This window comes from Anopheles marshallii, chromosome 2 (genome assembly GCF_943734725.1).
Source record: "Anopheles marshallii chromosome 2, idAnoMarsDA_429_01, whole genome shotgun sequence".
NCBI lineage: Eukaryota > Metazoa > Arthropoda > Insecta > Diptera > Culicidae > Anopheles > Anopheles marshallii.
This window is the reverse complement of record NC_071326.1, coordinates 13,529,891-13,548,257: the sequence shown is the minus strand read 5'-3', so window position 1 is coordinate 13,548,257 and position 18,367 is coordinate 13,529,891. Positions and strand designations below refer to the sequence as shown.

Below are 18,367 nucleotides of genomic sequence, written 5' to 3'. Positions count from 1 at the left end.
GGGTAGTAAAATAATTAATTAAAAAAATGTCATTTGGGATGTGTAATGTCTGTAACTCTCTGATATCTTGGGCTGTCCACTTAATTCTAGAAATACGAAGATCTTGTTCGATTATTCAATAATAATAACACATATTGACTAAGCAAATAACTTTACTGATATGAGATATTTTTTTATTTATTTGGCTATTTCAAACAGATTATAATGAATGTTTTATAAGATACTAAGAAATTCATTTAATACTTCAAAAACTTTGTCCAGAAACAATGTACTTCGTCTACCCACTTTCAATTTATATCTGAAGGCAAAAATAACAGCTAACAGATCCTGAAAGCAGATCAACTGGAACTAGATCTTACATAAATGTTTTATTTTACCAGCAGCAGACTGAAAGGATATTTCGAATGGCAACAAATTCCTTGCTGTTTTATAATATTTATCTGCAGTACATAATCATGTAATGGACTTCATCGAAATGTAATGAACTTCCTGCAACAAACAAAGCGGCAATATTTGTTCAGCAATGACAACATGAAGTTGAAATCCCCAACGGTGGTTCAATATCCGTCAAAGCGTTTTTAGTGGCAAGATAAACATGACGTTCAAGATGTTCCAACGAGGAATTCTTATCTCTTCAAAATTTCAAGCAGGCAGTGAATGATGATGATGAAGCTGATGGTCCCCCCTTAAGAATGGGGGGGTCGAAGTTGTATTTTTGAAGAAGATATATTTGATATATTCTAGTGTAATAAGCAGTGTGTCGTAAAGTAACACGAATTGAGGCCTAAAGCTTAGATTATTCATATAAATGTTGGATGTTATACGACAAGGAATCTGAAAGACACATCGGTGGCTGTTTTGAAGCTTTTGTCATAATATTAATTGAAATATCATGCATGCGGGTTTTATGTAAAAACCCGTCCAATTGATTCTATAATATTGTTTCGGTAATTTTTGTACCTTAGCGAATCTCCCGTATCATTGCGAATTAGCATTTTTTGAAAATGATTTCAGTGTTATCTTCAAGCGCCTCAAACCGGTTTGTGCGTATTACCACTTTTAATTTAAAAAAAACCACCAAAAAGGCCAGGACCGGGTTCGATGGGTGTATTATCAATCAGTTGTGCGTTGACTTCGTACGTTACCAGACACCAGGTTTGGAGTTCGTTATTCAACTTTCGTCGCGATATGGTACCTTCCAGATGTTTGGTTTTCCTTTTCGCACTAACACTGGCGGGAGCGTTCCATTTCCCTGACGAGCCTTTGGTCGAACGGTTAACGTTGGCGAAAAAATTTCCATCCCAACGCGACGGGTACCATCGCGATCATCATCCGCCACCGTTCCAAAAACAATATATTCACGATGGTAAGCAACGATGTGCGTGCGTAGTAAAGTGTGCGAAAAAAAGAGTGCTTTGAAGTAAGTAGATTAAACGGTGCAACATAAATCATTGGTTTCGGTGCGTTTTAGGAAATTAACCTCCTCGCCGAGAAACACCTAAAGAAAAAAAAATGAAAAGAGAAAAAAAAAACTAATTAGAATTTCTCCAGCTGGTTGTGTAAAAAAAAAGTGTTAACATTTCCATTATACACCCAGGGAAGAGTAGAGGGTTTTCCGCGAACCAAAGCTACCCAAAACCAAGAGCCAATAAATCTTGTCGGTATCGCCGGTTCTTTGGGTAGAATGTTTAGTGGAAGGTACGCAATTGTTCTTTACACAATTTATACCTACATTGTGTCGTAAATTCATGAGTAGACAGTTTAAAATAAGCCAAAATCGTACATGTTTGTGGTCCTAAAATGTGCATTTCACATCGAGAATTTGCTGGCTTCTAATAGTGTTTGTGGTAAAGTATTGGAGAAACATTAAATTATGATTTAGATCCTGACTGAGCATTGATCATTTAGCTTTGCTGTAGCTTTAGCTCACTGTTTGACACTGAATGTTCACGACTTTATTGGGTTAATTGACTCGATTCGGTTAAGAATTCATAAGACATGTTATACAGTACGTGCCACTTGACATAAACGTTAGTTAGATTAGACACATGTTTAACAGCTCGTCTAGACAAACTCCAGTAACCGCTGATGTGATTCGAACGTTCTTTTCGTTGCAACGATGAAGCGCTACACTTTGGGCTACAGTGCGCATTGAGTCATACCGCTTTAATCGTGCGAAACATCAACCACTTGCCCGTACGCGGCGTTTACCTTGTACTTGTCTGGTTAATGCTCTTCGGTATTGTTCACGCGGAAGCAGGTTTTTCGAAAAGCAAAACAAACACCCGGCTCTACCTTCTATTTTTTGTAATGAATATGCAATACACTTAGTTTGTTTGCTAAATGAGGTACAGCAGGTGGATAATCAGCAAGTGCATGGTAGGTCGCAGTTCTGAAAGACAGGTTTTTTGTACACGTTTTCGTGTGTATGACTTGTTTGTGCTGCATCGGATATTACAGGACATTATAGGAGAGTTCTGACCACGTAAAACAGCCACACGTTCTAGTCGCTTATCAATCCACGCCGCGCAAATCACACGTACGGTACATCCCCAGCTTTACTCACTGGATTTGTTCGCACGGCTTTAAATCTGGTTGGACTTTCCTTTACTAATAAAGACAATTTAGAAACCCTAACCCTATTACCGGCTATGAGCTATAGCCACGTTAGTAAGATGCTTGGTGCGTAGGACCATCCTGTAAAATAACGGGCTACAGCCGAACGGCATTCAGCATTTGACGATAACGTGCCCCGCTTGATGCGCACCTCACTCCTGTCGAACGGGAGATCGGTTGGTTTGGCAGTGAAGTCGTTATTAGTAGCTAATCGGTGCTCGATCGTGTCGGTTGCGTTTTGAGCGACCGAAACCAACGCACCTCTTTGAGCCGGCTCGCGTCTTGAGGGCCGCGCCGCTCTGTATTCACCTCTGTACGAAGAAGACCTTTGCCGTTCGGTGTACACACGAGGACGTACCGCAGACGGTGTACCGGAAACCGGAATAGCTATGAACAGCTACGGTCGAACCGTTTGGGTTATGGTGTGCGTGCTGGTCGCCTTACACATCGGAGGATCTCACCAGCAAACACCACCACGTAAGTCTGAAGCAGCGTTAGGTGTTTGTGAGAACCGTGCATGCGTTACCGTGCGTATCAGTAAACCTGTATTTCAGGTCCGTCCGAATTCCTGTGCCGTTTTATTAAACCCGATATTTGCACAGCTGTTGCGTGGCCTTTTATCGTAACGATCGAAAATATCTGGTGATCGGTTCCCAGTGATGATGGAAATAGAAATGAGTGCCCCCCTATCGTGACTGATTATGTGGCTGTAAGTTGGCTCGGTAGTCAGTGCCAGAATCAGTGTGTCTGTTGCCATTTTGAATGCTGATACCGAGCATTCGTGTGTACGTGTGTGTGCGCGCGTTGCAATGATGTTAGATGTCGGAGATCAAGGACGCGCCAGTGATAACGAGCAACTGTCAAAAATCACATCTCAGCTCTAATCATTTGCTTTATACGATTTGTAGCTGGTTTTTGAAATGAATTACACAAAGACGATGGGTTCTCAGTTTGCATGTTTACCACATCTTGCTTTTCCAGAGTGTACCACGCCGACGAAAGTGCGTGGACGGTGCATCTCCATCTACGAATGTGACAGCATACTGGACTACTTCAAGCAGCGGATACTCAGCTGGGAGGAACGGGAGTTTTTGCGCAAATCTCAATGCACTGGCACCACCAGCGGACGCCAACCGTTTGTTTGCTGTCCCGGTAACGGAGCCGCACCGGTCGTGCCATCGCCGATTAGTACCGGTGAGCGGGGAAGCGCCACCACAACCCAAGCACCGACCAGTGACGCTCTGCTCGATCAGCTTGCCGGCGGGCTGTTGCCAAATCCGAAAAAGAATGAATGCGGTGTTAGCATCGGCATGAGAATATACGGCGGCGAAAATGCCGATATCGATGATTTTCCCTGGCTGGCGATGTTGCAGTACGAAAATCGGAAAGGGGAACGAAAGTTCAGCTGCGGTGGGTCGCTGATCAACAAGCATTATGTACTGACTGCCGCCCACTGCGTAGTTGGTGAGGTTGAGCGCAAGGAAGGCAAACTGTAAGTTGCTTGCAGAACTCGTTCGCATCCCATCCGTTCTAACCCATGACCCACTATTTGTAGCGTTGGTGTGCGGCTAGGCGAATACAACACCAACACCGAAATCGATTGCGTCACGGAAGGGGAGGAGCAAATCTGTGCCGATGCACCGATCGATGTGGCGGTTGAATCGAGCCTCGTTTACCCGGACTATGATGAGCAGGCTCACGCGCACGACATCGCCCTAGTGCGGCTGGCAAGGTCGATCGAGTATACTGACTTTGTGCAACCGGTTTGTCTACCGCTGACAGACTTCCGGGCCTCGAAGGCGGGCGAAGTTAACTTTGTCACCGGGTTCGGTCGTACGCTTAAAGGTGTGTAGCGAACATTCGAACGTCAAGAGAAATGCTCGTCTCTTAATGTACATGTTATGTTCCTACAGGAAGTCGGAGCCCTATCAAGCAGAAGCTCGGCATCAAGGTGTACGACCACGACCGCTGCCGGGAGAAGTACGCGACGAAGAACTCGCCGATAACGTCGAACCAGATCTGTGCCGGAGGCGAATTTGCGAAGGACTCGTGCCACGGTGATTCCGGTGGTCCGCTCATGAAGCTCCAGAAGGTTTGGTACTTGGAGGGGATCGTGTCGTACGGGAATAGGTGCGGGCTAGAAGACTGGCCCGGCGTTTACACGCACGTTCCCGCGTACATGGTTTGGGTGAGGGGCAACATCAGGGCATAATGGGTTTTGTTGGAGAACTTTTGCTTAAGTAATGAGGTCACGAACAAGTAAAGCATACTATTGGGATTATTGTTACAGGACTTAAGGTAGGTGTAGGAGGAAAGAATGAACAATTAATACGTCTTACTAAACCCAATGGCCGGTGATGTATGGATAGCGGCAGCGGTCTTCATACGACAGGACCGATCCAAAATCCCATCCGGACCAATCTCCCGTAGCAAGGACTGACTATCAGCAAGGCAGAAATGACAGGCATGACCTAGAAGGTCGTTACGCCAAGGAGAGAGAGAACCCCAATGCCAGTCTGAGAAAGCAATCTAGATGGTGACGCATTTCTAATGACGCATAATTAGAACATTCCTTAATACTCTACCCTTACTACAGTAGGTGATCAGAAATGATCTTTAAACGAAATAGAATAAATGGATTCCTTTCTTTTCTTTGATGCGATTGGTAAAAGCCCATCAAATCGAACGGATTTGTAAACTTGGGCCAACTGCAGACAGGTTTAGGTGATAAAGAATCTTAAGTTGCAACTTAATGTTATTAATTTCTGTTTGACTTTTAATAAACATGACAATAACAAAACACTTTCAACAGTAGTGCTTTGTTGTTACTAGAATGCATCCGTACCAAGGTTGCTGAACGTAATACGCATCCATAATCGCATTACATTCCCATCGTAAATGTATTGTTTTCGTGTGTTTGCAATCAAACAAACCGCACGCGTCCGTGTATGGGTGTCACTGGATGGGAAATACCTCTGCGAGTCCAAATGCCAGCTATCATTGCGACGGTCATCAGGTTCACCACTACAGCGAGTCCGCTAGTCAGCAACCAGTTTTCACTGTATCACCTTGAGCAGATTCCACCCGACGGGAGATTGGTACGATCGCGCGAGATCAGTTGATCTCGGTTCTGCCTGCCGTAACGATCGTCATGGCAAAGAGGATAGAAATTGTGCTGTTTGTGCTCGCGGGACTCGTTTGTGGCAATGTGAACATTGCATTTGGACAAAAATCTTGCCGAACGCCGGATCATCGCGACGGAGTTTGCACGCCGGTGTCGCAGTGTCCCAGCATCCGGGACGAGTTCTTCAACACCGACCGGTTGTTGGACGAGGACGAGATCGATTTTGTGCGCGGGTTGCAGTGCAAAACAAGGGATGTAACAATATGCTGCTCGGATGGGGTAACAACGGTGGACCGCAACCCGACGGCCGTGCGCGATGGCTTACCAAACCCGAAAGCGTTCGAGTGTGGGCTGGATACGCTGGCGGATCGGATCATCGGTGGTAATTACACGGCGATCGATGAGTTCCCGTGGTACGCACTGTTGGAGTACGTGTCGAAGAAGGGCGAACGGGCGTTCAAGTGCGGTGGTTCCCTGATCAACGGGCGCTACGTTTTGACCGCCGCACACTGTCTGGCCAACAAGAAGTTGGACGAGGGCGAACGGCTGTAAGTGGGAAGCGGCACGGGATGAAGGCAGTAGATGCTTGACATGATTTATGGATTTCCATTTCGCAGTGTAAATGTGCGTCTCGGCGAGTATAACACCGCCACCGAGATGGACTGTGAGGATGGTGATGCGGACAACTGTGCCGATCCACCGCAGAACTTTGGCATCGAGGCACAAATCGTTCATCCCGGATACGACAAAAATGGTCCCTTCCAACACCACGACATCGCTCTGATTCGTCTCGATCGGGATGCCACCATGAACAACTTCGTGTCGCCGGTGTGTCTTCCACCGGATAACTTTACGCCTACCACTCCGAATGTTAACGTTACGGCCGTTGGTTTCGGGCACACTGGACAACAGCGTAAGCATTCGTCGCGGCAGCTTTGTTTGCTCGAATAAAACATTTGAACAACACTGTTGAATCTGGCAACCTCTTCTTTTCTGTTCGTGCAGGTCATAGCGGCATCAAGAAGAAGGCACAATTCCCGGTGTTCGCACAGGAGGAGTGCGACAAGAAGTGGAAGAACATCGAAATTATCGAGCAGCAGCTGTGTGCCGGTGGTGTGTTTGGAATTGATTCCTGCAGCGGAGACTCTGGTGGACCACTGATGGTGCGACGGTTCTACTGGATACAGGAGGGCGTTATTTCTTTCGGCAATCAATGCGCCTTAGAGGGTTGGCCTGGCGTGTACACCAGGGTGTCGGCTTATCTGGACTGGATTCGGCAGAATATTCGCCGTTAAATCCGTCCGAGTGGTTCAGATGCGTCGGTCGAAATATCGAACTATGGACAGTAATTAAGTTGAATAAACCACTTGTATTTCCTTACAACCTCTGTTAATATAAACTTCTTTTGCGTAGTGTAAGTGGAAACGTGAGCGTGCAAACACTAGAACAGCACTGAACGAACAATCTCCGACGTTACAGATACATTCAAACCCCAACGATTCCCTTTCAGACTGCGTTGTTTTGCGAACTTTAGATCTTTGTTTGTAAACGAATCTGCAAATGATATACCGTCTTGCATAAGTGCATTGATTGCGAGAACTGATTAGCATCGAGTTTACATGTACCTCACCATCTTTATCAGAGACCGAAGCAGGCTGTTAATTTTTAACTATAAACACCTCCATTGTAACCTCAGTCAATAGCGATAAGTTCTCTGTTGACATAACTTTTTAGCCTCCATGTGGCACTTATCACTGTCTGCATGGGTTTTCCTGCTAGCATCGGTATGTCCACATTCCCATTGGGTTTTGTTATGGTACACGATGCCAGAATAACCCACCGTTTGCACTACACATTCGAGTGTCAGAATAGAAATATCGCGTACAACACTCCTGAGTGCCCGGCAAACCACTCGTACCACGCACCCATTTCCGCTCAAATCACCAACCGTACCGTACGGAGCACATGCAAGCTGGAAAACATATCCCATCATCTGCATCATTACGCGTCGCATGCTGGCACAGGTCAGTGGCGTCGGGAATTCCCCGTTTCATAAAGGTATTACCCGTCCAAGGTACCAGCAATCTCACGTGTGTATGCTGTGTGCGCTGCAGTAAGTGGGCATAAAAATCACTAAACCGGTAACATGCGGCATGGGGATATACCCCATGTGTACAGCTGCTTGCGAGGGCTTTTTTTTCATCCGGCCGCGCAGGCTCTCTGCGCGACTTCTCGCAAGAAGCACACAATCGCGTTCCCAAACCAGACTGCGCACAAACGGGTGAGTCCCACAGTGCCAGAATGTCTCTATCATTTGGCGTCAAGCATATGGGAGGGGCGGGTGGGGGTGGTTTGGGGTGGTAGGTTGTTTTCACGCAAAACGGATCTCGCGATCCAGCAGCACCTGATCTTCGCATTCAGGAGGGAGGTGAGCTGATCTGGCAAGAAAAAAAAGTCAACGACTTTGTTGAACGCGGCGAGGAAATTCCCGCACAAACACATCGATCCGCCACTCGCCCATCGCATCGGCCAGGGATGTCAAAGGTTTGTTCGAGCGTAATGAAGTGTTTTAGTGACAAATGTTAATGGAAACTTACCAATTTATGCATAACTATATTTCTATAAAGAATTCTCACATGTATGACCAAATTCATTTCAATACATAATTCTGCAATCAAGTTGTATAATATTAGTAGATGATATAGATGAGACTGTAGATGTTTTAATACCTTTCACATAAAAGTATGTTAGCGTTATTGCTTTAAAACTTGAAGATTCATTTTTTATACCTCAATATCTATTAATTTCTTAACTGTTATTATTAATAAGCAATCACATACAATTATTTTAAACTAATTTTCCCCAACTCAGTCTCTCAGACGACAAGTTTTTCAACTGTACATCGCTAAACGGCGACCAGCCACGTTGCAGGCAGTGTGTTTGACACGGCTGCCTCTGATCATCGCTGATGCTGGCACTCTTCGCATCACCACATCGACCACCAGCATCGCACAACAACGTCCGCCGGAGGTGAGCGCCGCTACGATGCCGCTTTGATTATGCTGAGCTACCGATCCGGCCCCGGCAGAAGGAAGCTTTATCAGCTGGTCGGGCGCGTTCGTCGCTCTATTCGCTAACGGCAAGTGTCTCGGTCAAGATCATGCCGCTCGTGGTGCTGCTGCTGGTTTGCGGTTGTACGTTCGCGGTTGGGCCGCCGGTTGCGTTCGGTGCGGCGATTGACACGGGTAAGCGAAAGGTGACAGTGATGGCGGATCGCGACCTCGCAATTGCGATCCAACGGACGCGTCGATGTGCTAACGAAAAAGTATGCTTAGCATTTCCGGTTCAGCACTACAGCGCCCGCCGCCCAGTGGTGCAGTGCAGGCTGAGGTTGTGGTGTGGAATTTGGGTTTCTTTGGCTTCTGCTTCGTGCCCGCAATGCTGCGTTGCATTCCAGCGATCATCTTGATCTCATCGCAATCTTTAACGATTTCGGCCGGCTTGTTTTTGGCACACGAGTCACTGCGAACAAACAAGTTTGATGAACTGTAAATTTGATGATTGTGGCGCTGAACTACAGCCAATCTGTTTTTTTTTTCTTTGCTGTTATGCTCTCAAATTCCGGCAGATGATCGACCCGTCTGGGATTCGGTGCGTCTGTGCGACATTCCTAATGAGCTCGGTCCGGGTGCATGTATGTCGCCGGGCGATTGTGTCGCCTACGGCAAGATCAACGACGTGTCCAGCCTGAGCTCGGTCGAACGCTTCAGCTTCATCAAAGAGGTCCAGTGCAATGGGTCGGAGACGGAACCGTTCGTGTGCTGCCCTCGCAACAGTGACGTATATCTGTAAGTAGAATAACACTGTGGTTCTTGTTCACCGCTAACCTCACGAATCCCGGGGGAATGTTGTACAGTAGCGATGTGAGAGAGGATTATCTTAAGACGGCACATCATTTAGCAGCAGGTTGGAACAATGTGTGGGGAGGTTTTCGTGTTTTTTTTTGCGCAAACCTTTTCGGGGGAATTCTGTGGCACATGTAAGCTAATTGCCTAGAGTCGACGAGAAGATCGCACAAAACGGTTGATTGATTGATAGAGAACGAGTTTCTTTGGTACCGTAGGAAAGTTACGACGGTCGGAGTGGTGGTAACATCAAACGAATATCGCACTGAATCATCAAAACCGTACACAATACCATTGAGTGCTGTTATTTATAACGATCACAGCCACTTTTGAGACGTGAAAAAGGGAGAAGATGAACTGTTTGAAATTATCATCCATCATATAGAAAATGATTAAAAAGCACAAGGCCTCATCATTGAACTTTGAATCAATCCATGATTGGATTGATAGAGCTGTACGCATCGTTTCCCGGTGAATATTACTGCGGCAGACTTTCTGGAGCCCGTGTGACGTATGCCGCAAGAGTTCAACTATGGATCCCCTTTGCAAGGTTAAGATATGCGTACTCCAACACAGTTCCCATGTCAATCGTATTAATCATCATATGACGCCAATGCATCACAACCCTGCACGTCACTGCGTACGATTAGCTTCCACGGAACGTGAAGAAAGTCGTACACTTGCTAATAGGTTCACAAACATGTGCATTCAGCGTATGGAATAATTGCATAATATGGGTGCCTCGGTTAAACGAATCGAAGGTACGGTTTGCTGTATGTCGAGTCGGTGTAGTATTTAAGTTTTCTAGGGGTATTTACTGATAAGGCACATCGTTGGAGCAACGATGGTACGAGAATCTTCCACCGTTCTGTTTTTATTACTACTTTGTTGCTTATTTTATTATTGCCCGTACAGTTTAATTCTAGTCTAATTGAAGTATCTGATTACAATGCCGAACAATAACCTTCACATTCGTTCTGCCTTTGCAGTGAGCCTTTTGTAAACGATACAATGATACCGAAGAACCGGCTCGCTAGTCGGATCGCTTTCGATGCCGATTCCTGCGGTATTCAGAGTTACGTGGCGAAAATACGCGGTGGTCAGTTGGCGGAGATCGATGAGTTCCCGTGGATGGCAATGTTGCTGTATGAGCGTGGTAAGAGATCACATCCGGCTGACGAGCCATGGTCCAACACTAGTCGCCCCCAGTAATGAACCTCTTCTCTCTCTCCCCATCGCTCAACCGATAGATAGCAGTGGACTGACGCAGGGATGTGGGGGAGCGCTGATAAGTCGCACGTACGTGATCACTGCGGCGCACTGCGTGACCGGCAAGAACTTTCAGCAAACGAAGGGACGGCTGTAAGTGTTAAGCAATTCGGAAAAAAACGGAACGGCGCCACCCATGCTTACCTTGTTTCCATCGGGTTTTGCTCTGTTTGCAGGAAGTATATCCGGTTGCGGGAGTACAACATCCACACCAACCCGGACTGTGTGTACGAGAACAAGCTGAAGGACTGTTCGGAAGATGTGATCGAATTACCACCGCAAGCGATCATACCGTACCCGGAATATGACTCGGAATCTAGCAACCAGCAGCATGATATTGCGCTGATTCGGATCCAGGAAACGCCTCCATTTACTGACTTTCTGCGTTCGATCTGTCTGCCGGAGCAGAACTTTGAAGTTGGTGCTACGCAGGGCAAAAAGCTCAGTGTATCCGGCTGGGGTCGTACGGACATCTGTGAGTATGGGTGCAATCCATCTGTGTGTGGAATCCATTTCTAACTGCCAATCTCATTCCAGTTAAGGACAATCTCGGTACAGATGTGCTGAGTCCGATCAAGCTTAAGCTCAGCCTACCGTACGTCGACCGGGACGTTTGCAAGAAGACGTTCCTTCCGTGGTCGTTCTCACTCGGACCGGGCCAAATGTGTGCCGGCGGGGAACGGGCGAAGGATACGTGTGCCGGTGACAGTGGATCACCGCTGATGAGCTACGATATGGTGCGCGGCATCTGGTACATTACGGGCATCGTCAGTTTGGGTGTGCGAGGCTGTGGCGTCGAAGGCCTGCCAGGAGTGTACACCAACGTACACTACTATCTACCGTGGATCAAGATGTATACCTCCGCATAGGGGATACGATTCCAACAACGCAATCGAAATTCGAGTGTCTAGCTATTATCTAATAAATCATTAGCTGTTAATGTTGCAACTCGTTGTAAGCCGGGTACATACATTTCCTCGGTGGCCAAACAATCCCTTGACCTTCATCGGCCTTAGTAAGGAGAAAAGCGTTTTCCCATCGTTCATACATTCGATACCTGCTGTGGCACAGTGTGTTTGACCTTTGCGTCCGCTTTTCGAAATTCTTCCGAGCATCCTGAGAGTAGCACAAGGTCACAGCACAGACCTTTGGGTTAGCGTTAATAATGGGTTTTGTCGTAACAGTAACACTCTCTTCCATCCGTTATACTTTCACTAAGAAGTCTTTGTGATCTTGTGGTACACATGCTGCGTGTCCTTTTGAGTATGTGTAGCCAACTGAGCGAAAAATAACATCCTTTCATGTTTCTGGCTCGATCGATTTTATTGGATTATATTGCTATCGTGAAAGTAGGTCAAATCATTGCGGGAGTTACAACTATTCCTAATGTAAAACAGCTGGAAATCCATACAGTGGACTTAATATGTGCATTGTTGGGTGATATGGGGGGATTTCTTCACAAAGAGAACACAGCCGAAAGTAAACTATGCCAGTAACAAAGTATCAACATGGTGTATAATGAAGACCAGATAACTTTAACTTCATGGGATGCAAAAATCTAACTCTATGATCAAATTGGGCAGCCTATAAGCATACTTTACAAGACGTGATAGCTAATGGGAATAGATATTTAATGTAATTTAAATAGCAGTTTAAAAATTATGAACTTTTAATAAAGATGCAGAACAAAAATATACGAGAGCTATTATAATGGCATCTTTAACGTATGGTTTATCAGATCAGTTAAACGATCTGGCTGTTCTTATGTTAATTAATAAAAAACATACGGTATATGTAGTTTGAAGAATTCTAGAACATGAACATAGAATCGATGTTTTAGACCGAAAACTAAGGCATGATTGCGCGTTAGGAGGCAGTCATATCTACACTAGGTATCTGCTTCAGAGTAGATACTAGAGGACATACAGCGATACAGTAGCTTATCGTGGAACATTCATTACGCAATTGTACCAACATGATTTTTAAACAAACCTGTACTGAAATGAACACCATGCAGCACTACGTTTTGTAAGATAATGAAGAAATAGGTCAAAGCAACCCCGGAAAACGCATCAATCCACGTAAAACATAATCATTGCATAGAAATTCGGAATGATTGCTTACAACCATGCTCAAACTGTTTGTAAACAAATCAGATACTAAATGGATTGGAAATGTTAGGCACCGCCCACCTAAACCCCTGCTGCAAAACTAGTTCACTCCCGCCCTCTCGCCACATGACAAATGAATGAAAAGCCAACGCAAGATCTCACCCTCCCGTGGCGGGAAAGTCAAACCTGTCGAAACGAATGATAACATTGCTCAAGCCACTTTCCACCACCGAAACTGTAAACAATTTACGCTGAACCCTTAGAATGTCTATTTTTCAATTTCAATCAAAATCTTGTCACAACAGTATCAAACCCTGCCCCACGGCACCCGAAACGTTCGCTCACATTCTTACCGGACGTCAGGTTGGCGAAAACGAAGTCAATCTGCGTCGGTGAGTTTTCTCGGGGCTGGTATATATAAACACACAGCCACGGCCAACCTCATCGTCAACGGACGCCGTGTTCGATGTGAAACGGTTGCGTAAAATTGAGATGCATCTTGGGTGGAACGGTTCATCCGCCGGCGTTTGGTCAGCATCTTCATCAGCGTGATTACGGGTAACGGTGAAGGTGCCGGAAATGGGGCGGGAAGTTGGTGAAGATGACCACAGTAAACGCAACCGGCACGTTTCCCAGCACGACCGTAGGGCACCACGGTCGACTGGAGTTTATCGATTCCCGCTTGCTGGTGCTTATTCATTGAATCGGCTTTGATTTCGGGATCACTTCCTCCACAACATCCGGAAGGGACAACCAAAAGGGAGAGCGGATAGGAATGAAACCGAACTAGCATAACAGTAAGAAAAGAGGGAAAAAAAACTATGGCAACGTATAGATTGCCGTACAAACGTAGGAACACGCGCACAATAGTACAAGGAAACCCTTGAATAAGAATGGTTCACGCACGGGATGAAAGACGGGGAAAGTAAATTAATCTAGCAAAAAGGTCCTTCTAGCCGGTCTGGCCGGTCCGACTGTCCACGCATATTTACTGTCCTTCCGCATGAGAAGAGGGGGAAAAAACACACACGTACTGATATTCTGGACATCATTTCGTTTACCGTAGACTAGGGGGGAAAATGTAAGAAAAGAATAGAACCGAACCGGTGCTTGTCAACGGTGAGCTGTAATTATGGCCGACCCGATTAGAAAGTGACGCAAATGCTGCTTCTGCTTTTGATTGTAGTACACCTGAGCGGAGGGCCTGCGAAGGCCGGAAAAGGTCGGCCAAGAAGCCGGCCAACCCCGCCACGGCCGGTTGCCTCCATGCCCCGCACACCGTATCCTCCAGAGAAAATGTCGCACGGTCGTTTTTCCAATCAATTTCTCACGATTAGCAACGGCCTGGTGTACCCATCCCCCAAGGAACCATCATTATGTTCCATTCGCCTGGAAATTGGTAATGAATTAGATGAAGTCTCCGATGTGCCGATGTAGGAATCGGTGTTCGGTCACGTGTCGCCGTTGGAAATCGGTTGAAGTACAGCTTCAGGGCGACCGGTCAATCTTCTAACTACAAACCCGGCTGTGTCGTTGTACTGATTTTGAGTAGGCAACAAAAAAAAAACGCACCGGCTCTAGAGAATGGAATTGTTACGCTTTCCTTTTTTTGCCTTATTTTTGGAGAGTCTTCAACGCCACAACTTCAACTCCTCCCGTACGCAACAGCGGCAACAGTAAACAATGGTACACGAACCATTTTCCAAAATCGACAGTGTCCTTTTCCACAACCACAACCGAGCGATGGTTGCACACGGGAAAAGCACAATCCCGGTGCAGGAAAAAAAACCGGATTAAACAGTTAGCTAACGAAGTTAGAAAACTAGTTCGGAACGATACTCTCGTCCGACCAAGAACAGCATCCCAATTAGCATTCATTTCGGCTGCCGTCGGAGTGAAAGTTACTCCCGAGCGGCGTGAGAAAGTGGTGCCAGAACCCTTTGCGGAAAAACCCGTTCTGCCGCTGGTTGGGCCAAACTCCACAGTGGCCACTGTTGCACTGTGACCCAGCGACCGGTCACGTTTCGGAAGTTTGCTGTTAGGCGGGGCATTTTGATAAATTTAATTACCTCAATAATCCTCTCACATTTCACCATTAACCCGGGTCCAACCTTCGGTTCCAACCGTTGCCTGGTCACATCCGGAGCCGCCAAGAAGTCTGTCCGTTTGGTGGAAAACTCACAGCTTTCCCTCCTTCCTGGGAGATGCTGCGCTTTTCCGTATGAAAGAGAAGATCAAATTACGGCTAACGAGCTGAGAATGAGGACAAGATCTGGGATGCTGTTGCCTTCGCGGTTTCGGGTCCCTCTCAGGTTGCTTACCCTAGCATAACGCGAGCAAGGTCCACCAGAACGCACCTTCGTGAGCATCATCTTTCACGGCAGAACATGATAAGCTATAGCCAAAAAACAAAAGTACAACACCCGAATCCTTAGGGGGACGCGATGGACCAACGAGATGGACGTACGAAATGGTCCGTTTTGTTTGCGTTTTAAAACCCGGTTGTCATAGATACGGGCAACCGGTCTGTCCACATCCCGATAACGCAGTTATCACAAAAACCAATCCGCACACACATATGCTGTCGTCGGGGATATCGAACCGTATGTATGCGTTTGATGAAACCGAACCCAGAAAGTTGATTATGAGTTGAATGAAAAATATTATTATGATTGAATTTGAACTGTGCTGGTTGTGTTTGTTTGGTTCGCCATTTCAAAAAGGGGAAATTAAACTCCGAAGGGATTTTCACTGTCATCAAATGTACTTTAAACCGTCACTGTTGATTATCACCGGTGGAATGTTTCGGGTGTATGTTATGAAGAAGTACAGCACATTCGATGATAAGAGAAGTGCGTTCAAAGCGAAGCAACCCAAACGGAAAGTTGTATGTCCATAAGCACAGCTAATCTCGGTTGTGGTTGAGGTGGAGTTACAAGAATATGCCCAGACAAAAACCACTATTCTTTCCAGTTCCTTATGGCAAATGGCAAACGTTTGTTCGACCGAATTAGATTTACGGACCATGTGACAATGCGTGATCTTCGCCGCTTCCAATCCATTTTCATCTCTCGAACTCGTGCTCGTAGGGTAAGATGAAGATAAATAAATAAAATCTTCCATAAAACCAACACTGCACCTATCCCCCTATAAGGGGTATTTGAAACCCTTCCCCAGCGTTACCAACTTTTGTTTCATTGTTTTCTGCTCGGTTTAATCACTTTTCAATTTCGTGCGATCTGCGCTAGACTGTGTTTGTACAGCTGAACGTGATCGGATCGACTTCTAGCAGTGCCGGCCAGTTGATTACGGAGCTGCTCACCGGCACGATCTTCTTCGTGCGATGATAATAAAATCTGTTCGACACCCTATCGGGATGATATGGCTGGATGCCGTCAAATTCGTGGCGATCGGCGATGTTGCACCCGCACACGTACGCACGGAGGGAACGCATGTGTGTCCCTATGCGCCAGACGGTAATGGTCTAATTTTAGCGAAACGTTCCGAGGCGCACCGCCTGCATGATCACGCTACTGTTTATTTTCGCCTGCCGGTTTTTGTATCGCAAGGTTTCGTCGCAGAAATTGGCTACGTCCTGCTTGCCGCACGTGCTCGCACACGGACCGTTGTTCCGGTGTCAAGACGCGTTGATGCTGCTATTGGCTGCAGTACGATCCGCGACACGATCACGCTCGGTTGCGAACTTATTTGTGCCGGCAGACGCCGTCAACTCCGCAGCAAGTTACAGTGATGGAAATGGAAAATGCGACCGTAAATGTGACAGATCGTGTGTGTCGGGAATCGGTAACAGCTGATCGCGGTGAGGCAACTGTGAGACTTTCAAAGTGTTATATCTGTGGTGATCGTTTCACTTCCGTGCAGGAGCTCGACCAACATTTGGACGATCGGCATGCGTCCGATCTGATGCCGTACTGGTGCGACATTTGTGACTTTGATCGATGCTTTCCGATCCGTTCGATGCGTGCTATTAATAAACACGTTGCCCTGCATGATGTCCACGAGCGGATGCATAAGTGCAGCTACTGTGCGCTACGGTTTCGCACCGGACGCAATCTCCAGTCACACGTCCGGCTGTACCATCGGGGTGGTGCACATAATGTGAAGGGCGAACAGAAATGTTTGCAGAGTGCTCCATCGACCCGTCAGAACCTACCGGTGACACCGGCAGACCGTTCCGGTAAGGTTCGATTCCAGTGCTGTCACTGTGGTAACACCTACACCACCGGCAATGCGTTGAAACGGCACGAAAACACACACACGCTCGGGGTGCGGTATGCGTGCCAGCAGTGTGGCAAAGTGTTTGCCAAACTGGACTGTCTCACGCAACACGAGCGCATCCACAGCCAAACGCGCCCGTACGCCTGCGACCAGTGTCCGAAAACGTTCATTCAGCTGGCCCATCTACGCATTCACAAGCGTGCCCGGCACAGTGGCGAACGGCCCCATTTGTGTGGGATATGCAACCGGGGGTTTAGATGTCGAACGGCACTGACCGTGCACGGGCGCATTCACACGGGTGAGAAACCGTTCCGGTGTGCGATCTGTTCGATGCAGTTTAGCGATGCGGGCACGCTGAGAAAGCATGGTGCGGTGCATCGGGAAAAGAAGTCACCGAAAGGTGAACCTTCCAAGGGGTAGGTGTGAGTGGTAAAAGTACGTTTGTAAATGGTTTTGAAGAATACATTTCTTTTAAATGCTATTTTCTGAGATCATTCAATGAGTTTGCTCACGATCAAATTTTTCTCCAATCCGAAAGAAACCGATGTCCTATTTCTGGACGATCGGGTAGGTTGCGTATGAACTCATTCATGCTTTGGTGAATTTCTTCGTGTTGGCGAATGTCATATGTTTGTGTGTGTGTGTGTGTGTGTGTGTGTGTGTATGTGTGTGTGTGTGTGTGTGTGAACATTTCAAAGACTAGGAAGACCTTGAAAGACGACATGGAATATGGGTGACTTGCATTGGCATGAAAACGATTGGACAGGTGCCATCAGGGCCATTAGCGAATGAGACGTTGACGAATTACTGCATTGACCAGCGAAGAACTTTGCCAAGATGTCGGAAGATTGAAGATCATGAAGCATTCAATCTTGGTACATGAAACGAATATTCACGCGATGTGCTTACACAAGAGAGGAATTTCGGTCTGAACGTATCTCAACATATTGTTTAACAGTCTAACACTCGCGAAATTTAGACTAAGACATTCAGTAATTGTTATAATGTCGTTTATAAATGTCACACTTAACATATGAAGAATTTGAGTTACCAAATGCTGTTCGGTAACTAGTCACTGGAATTATTGCGCAAGGTCTTAGATC

At 46.5% G+C, this 18,367-nt stretch overlaps 3 protein-coding genes across 3 annotated transcripts; all 3 read left to right on the top strand.

Moving 5' to 3' along the window:
• Positions 1 to 3,005: 3,005 nt before the first annotated feature.
• On the top strand, positions 3,006 to 4,828 carry LOC128709739 (CLIP domain-containing serine protease B9-like). The gene is made up of 4 exons (XM_053804755.1): positions 3,006 to 3,093; positions 3,598 to 4,108; positions 4,172 to 4,461; positions 4,530 to 4,828. The coding sequence occupies exons 1-4, from the start codon at positions 3,006 to 3,008 to the stop codon at positions 4,826 to 4,828; spliced, it is 1,188 nt and encodes a 395-aa protein (XP_053660730.1).
• A 939-nt stretch (positions 4,829 to 5,767) lies between these two features.
• LOC128710225 (CLIP domain-containing serine protease B8-like) lies at positions 5,768 to 11,783 on the top strand. Its single transcript, XM_053805271.1, has 8 exons — positions 5,768 to 6,288; positions 6,358 to 6,653; positions 6,746 to 7,030; positions 9,369 to 9,588; positions 10,635 to 10,801; positions 10,896 to 11,007; positions 11,091 to 11,389; positions 11,452 to 11,783. Exons 1-8 carry the CDS (start codon positions 5,768 to 5,770, stop codon positions 11,781 to 11,783), a joined length of 2,232 nt encoding a protein of 743 aa, XP_053661246.1.
• A 4,992-nt stretch (positions 11,784 to 16,775) lies between these two features.
• LOC128710220 (zinc finger protein 501-like) lies at positions 16,776 to 17,684 on the top strand. The gene has a single exon (XM_053805267.1). The coding sequence runs from the start codon at positions 16,776 to 16,778 to the stop codon at positions 17,682 to 17,684; it is 909 nt and encodes a 302-aa protein (XP_053661242.1).
• The last annotated feature ends 683 nt before the right edge of the window (positions 17,685 to 18,367 follow it).

Bases quoted from the DNA above. Each gene is read 5' to 3' on its own strand.
- LOC128710220 (XM_053805267.1), top strand. From the start codon at position 16,776: ATGGAAATGGAAAATGCGACCGTAAATGTGACAGATCGTGTGTGTCGG.
- LOC128710225 (XM_053805271.1), top strand. From the start codon at position 5,768: ATGGCAAAGAGGATAGAAATTGTGCTGTTTGTGCTCGCGGGACTCGTT. The intron at 7,031-9,368 runs GTTAAATCCGTC...AAATTCCGGCAG, and splicing joins GATTCGGCAGAATATTCGCC to ATGATCGACCCGTCTGGGAT. The intron at 11,008-11,090 runs GTAAGTGTTAAG...CTCTGTTTGCAG, and splicing joins CAGCAAACGAAGGGACGGCT to GAAGTATATCCGGTTGCGGG.
- LOC128709739 (XM_053804755.1), top strand. From the start codon at position 3,006: ATGAACAGCTACGGTCGAACCGTTTGGGTTATGGTGTGCGTGCTGGTC. The intron at 3,094-3,597 runs GTAAGTCTGAAG...TTGCTTTTCCAG, and splicing joins TCACCAGCAAACACCACCAC to AGTGTACCACGCCGACGAAA. The intron at 4,462-4,529 runs GTGTGTAGCGAA...ATGTTCCTACAG, and splicing joins GTTCGGTCGTACGCTTAAAG to GAAGTCGGAGCCCTATCAAG.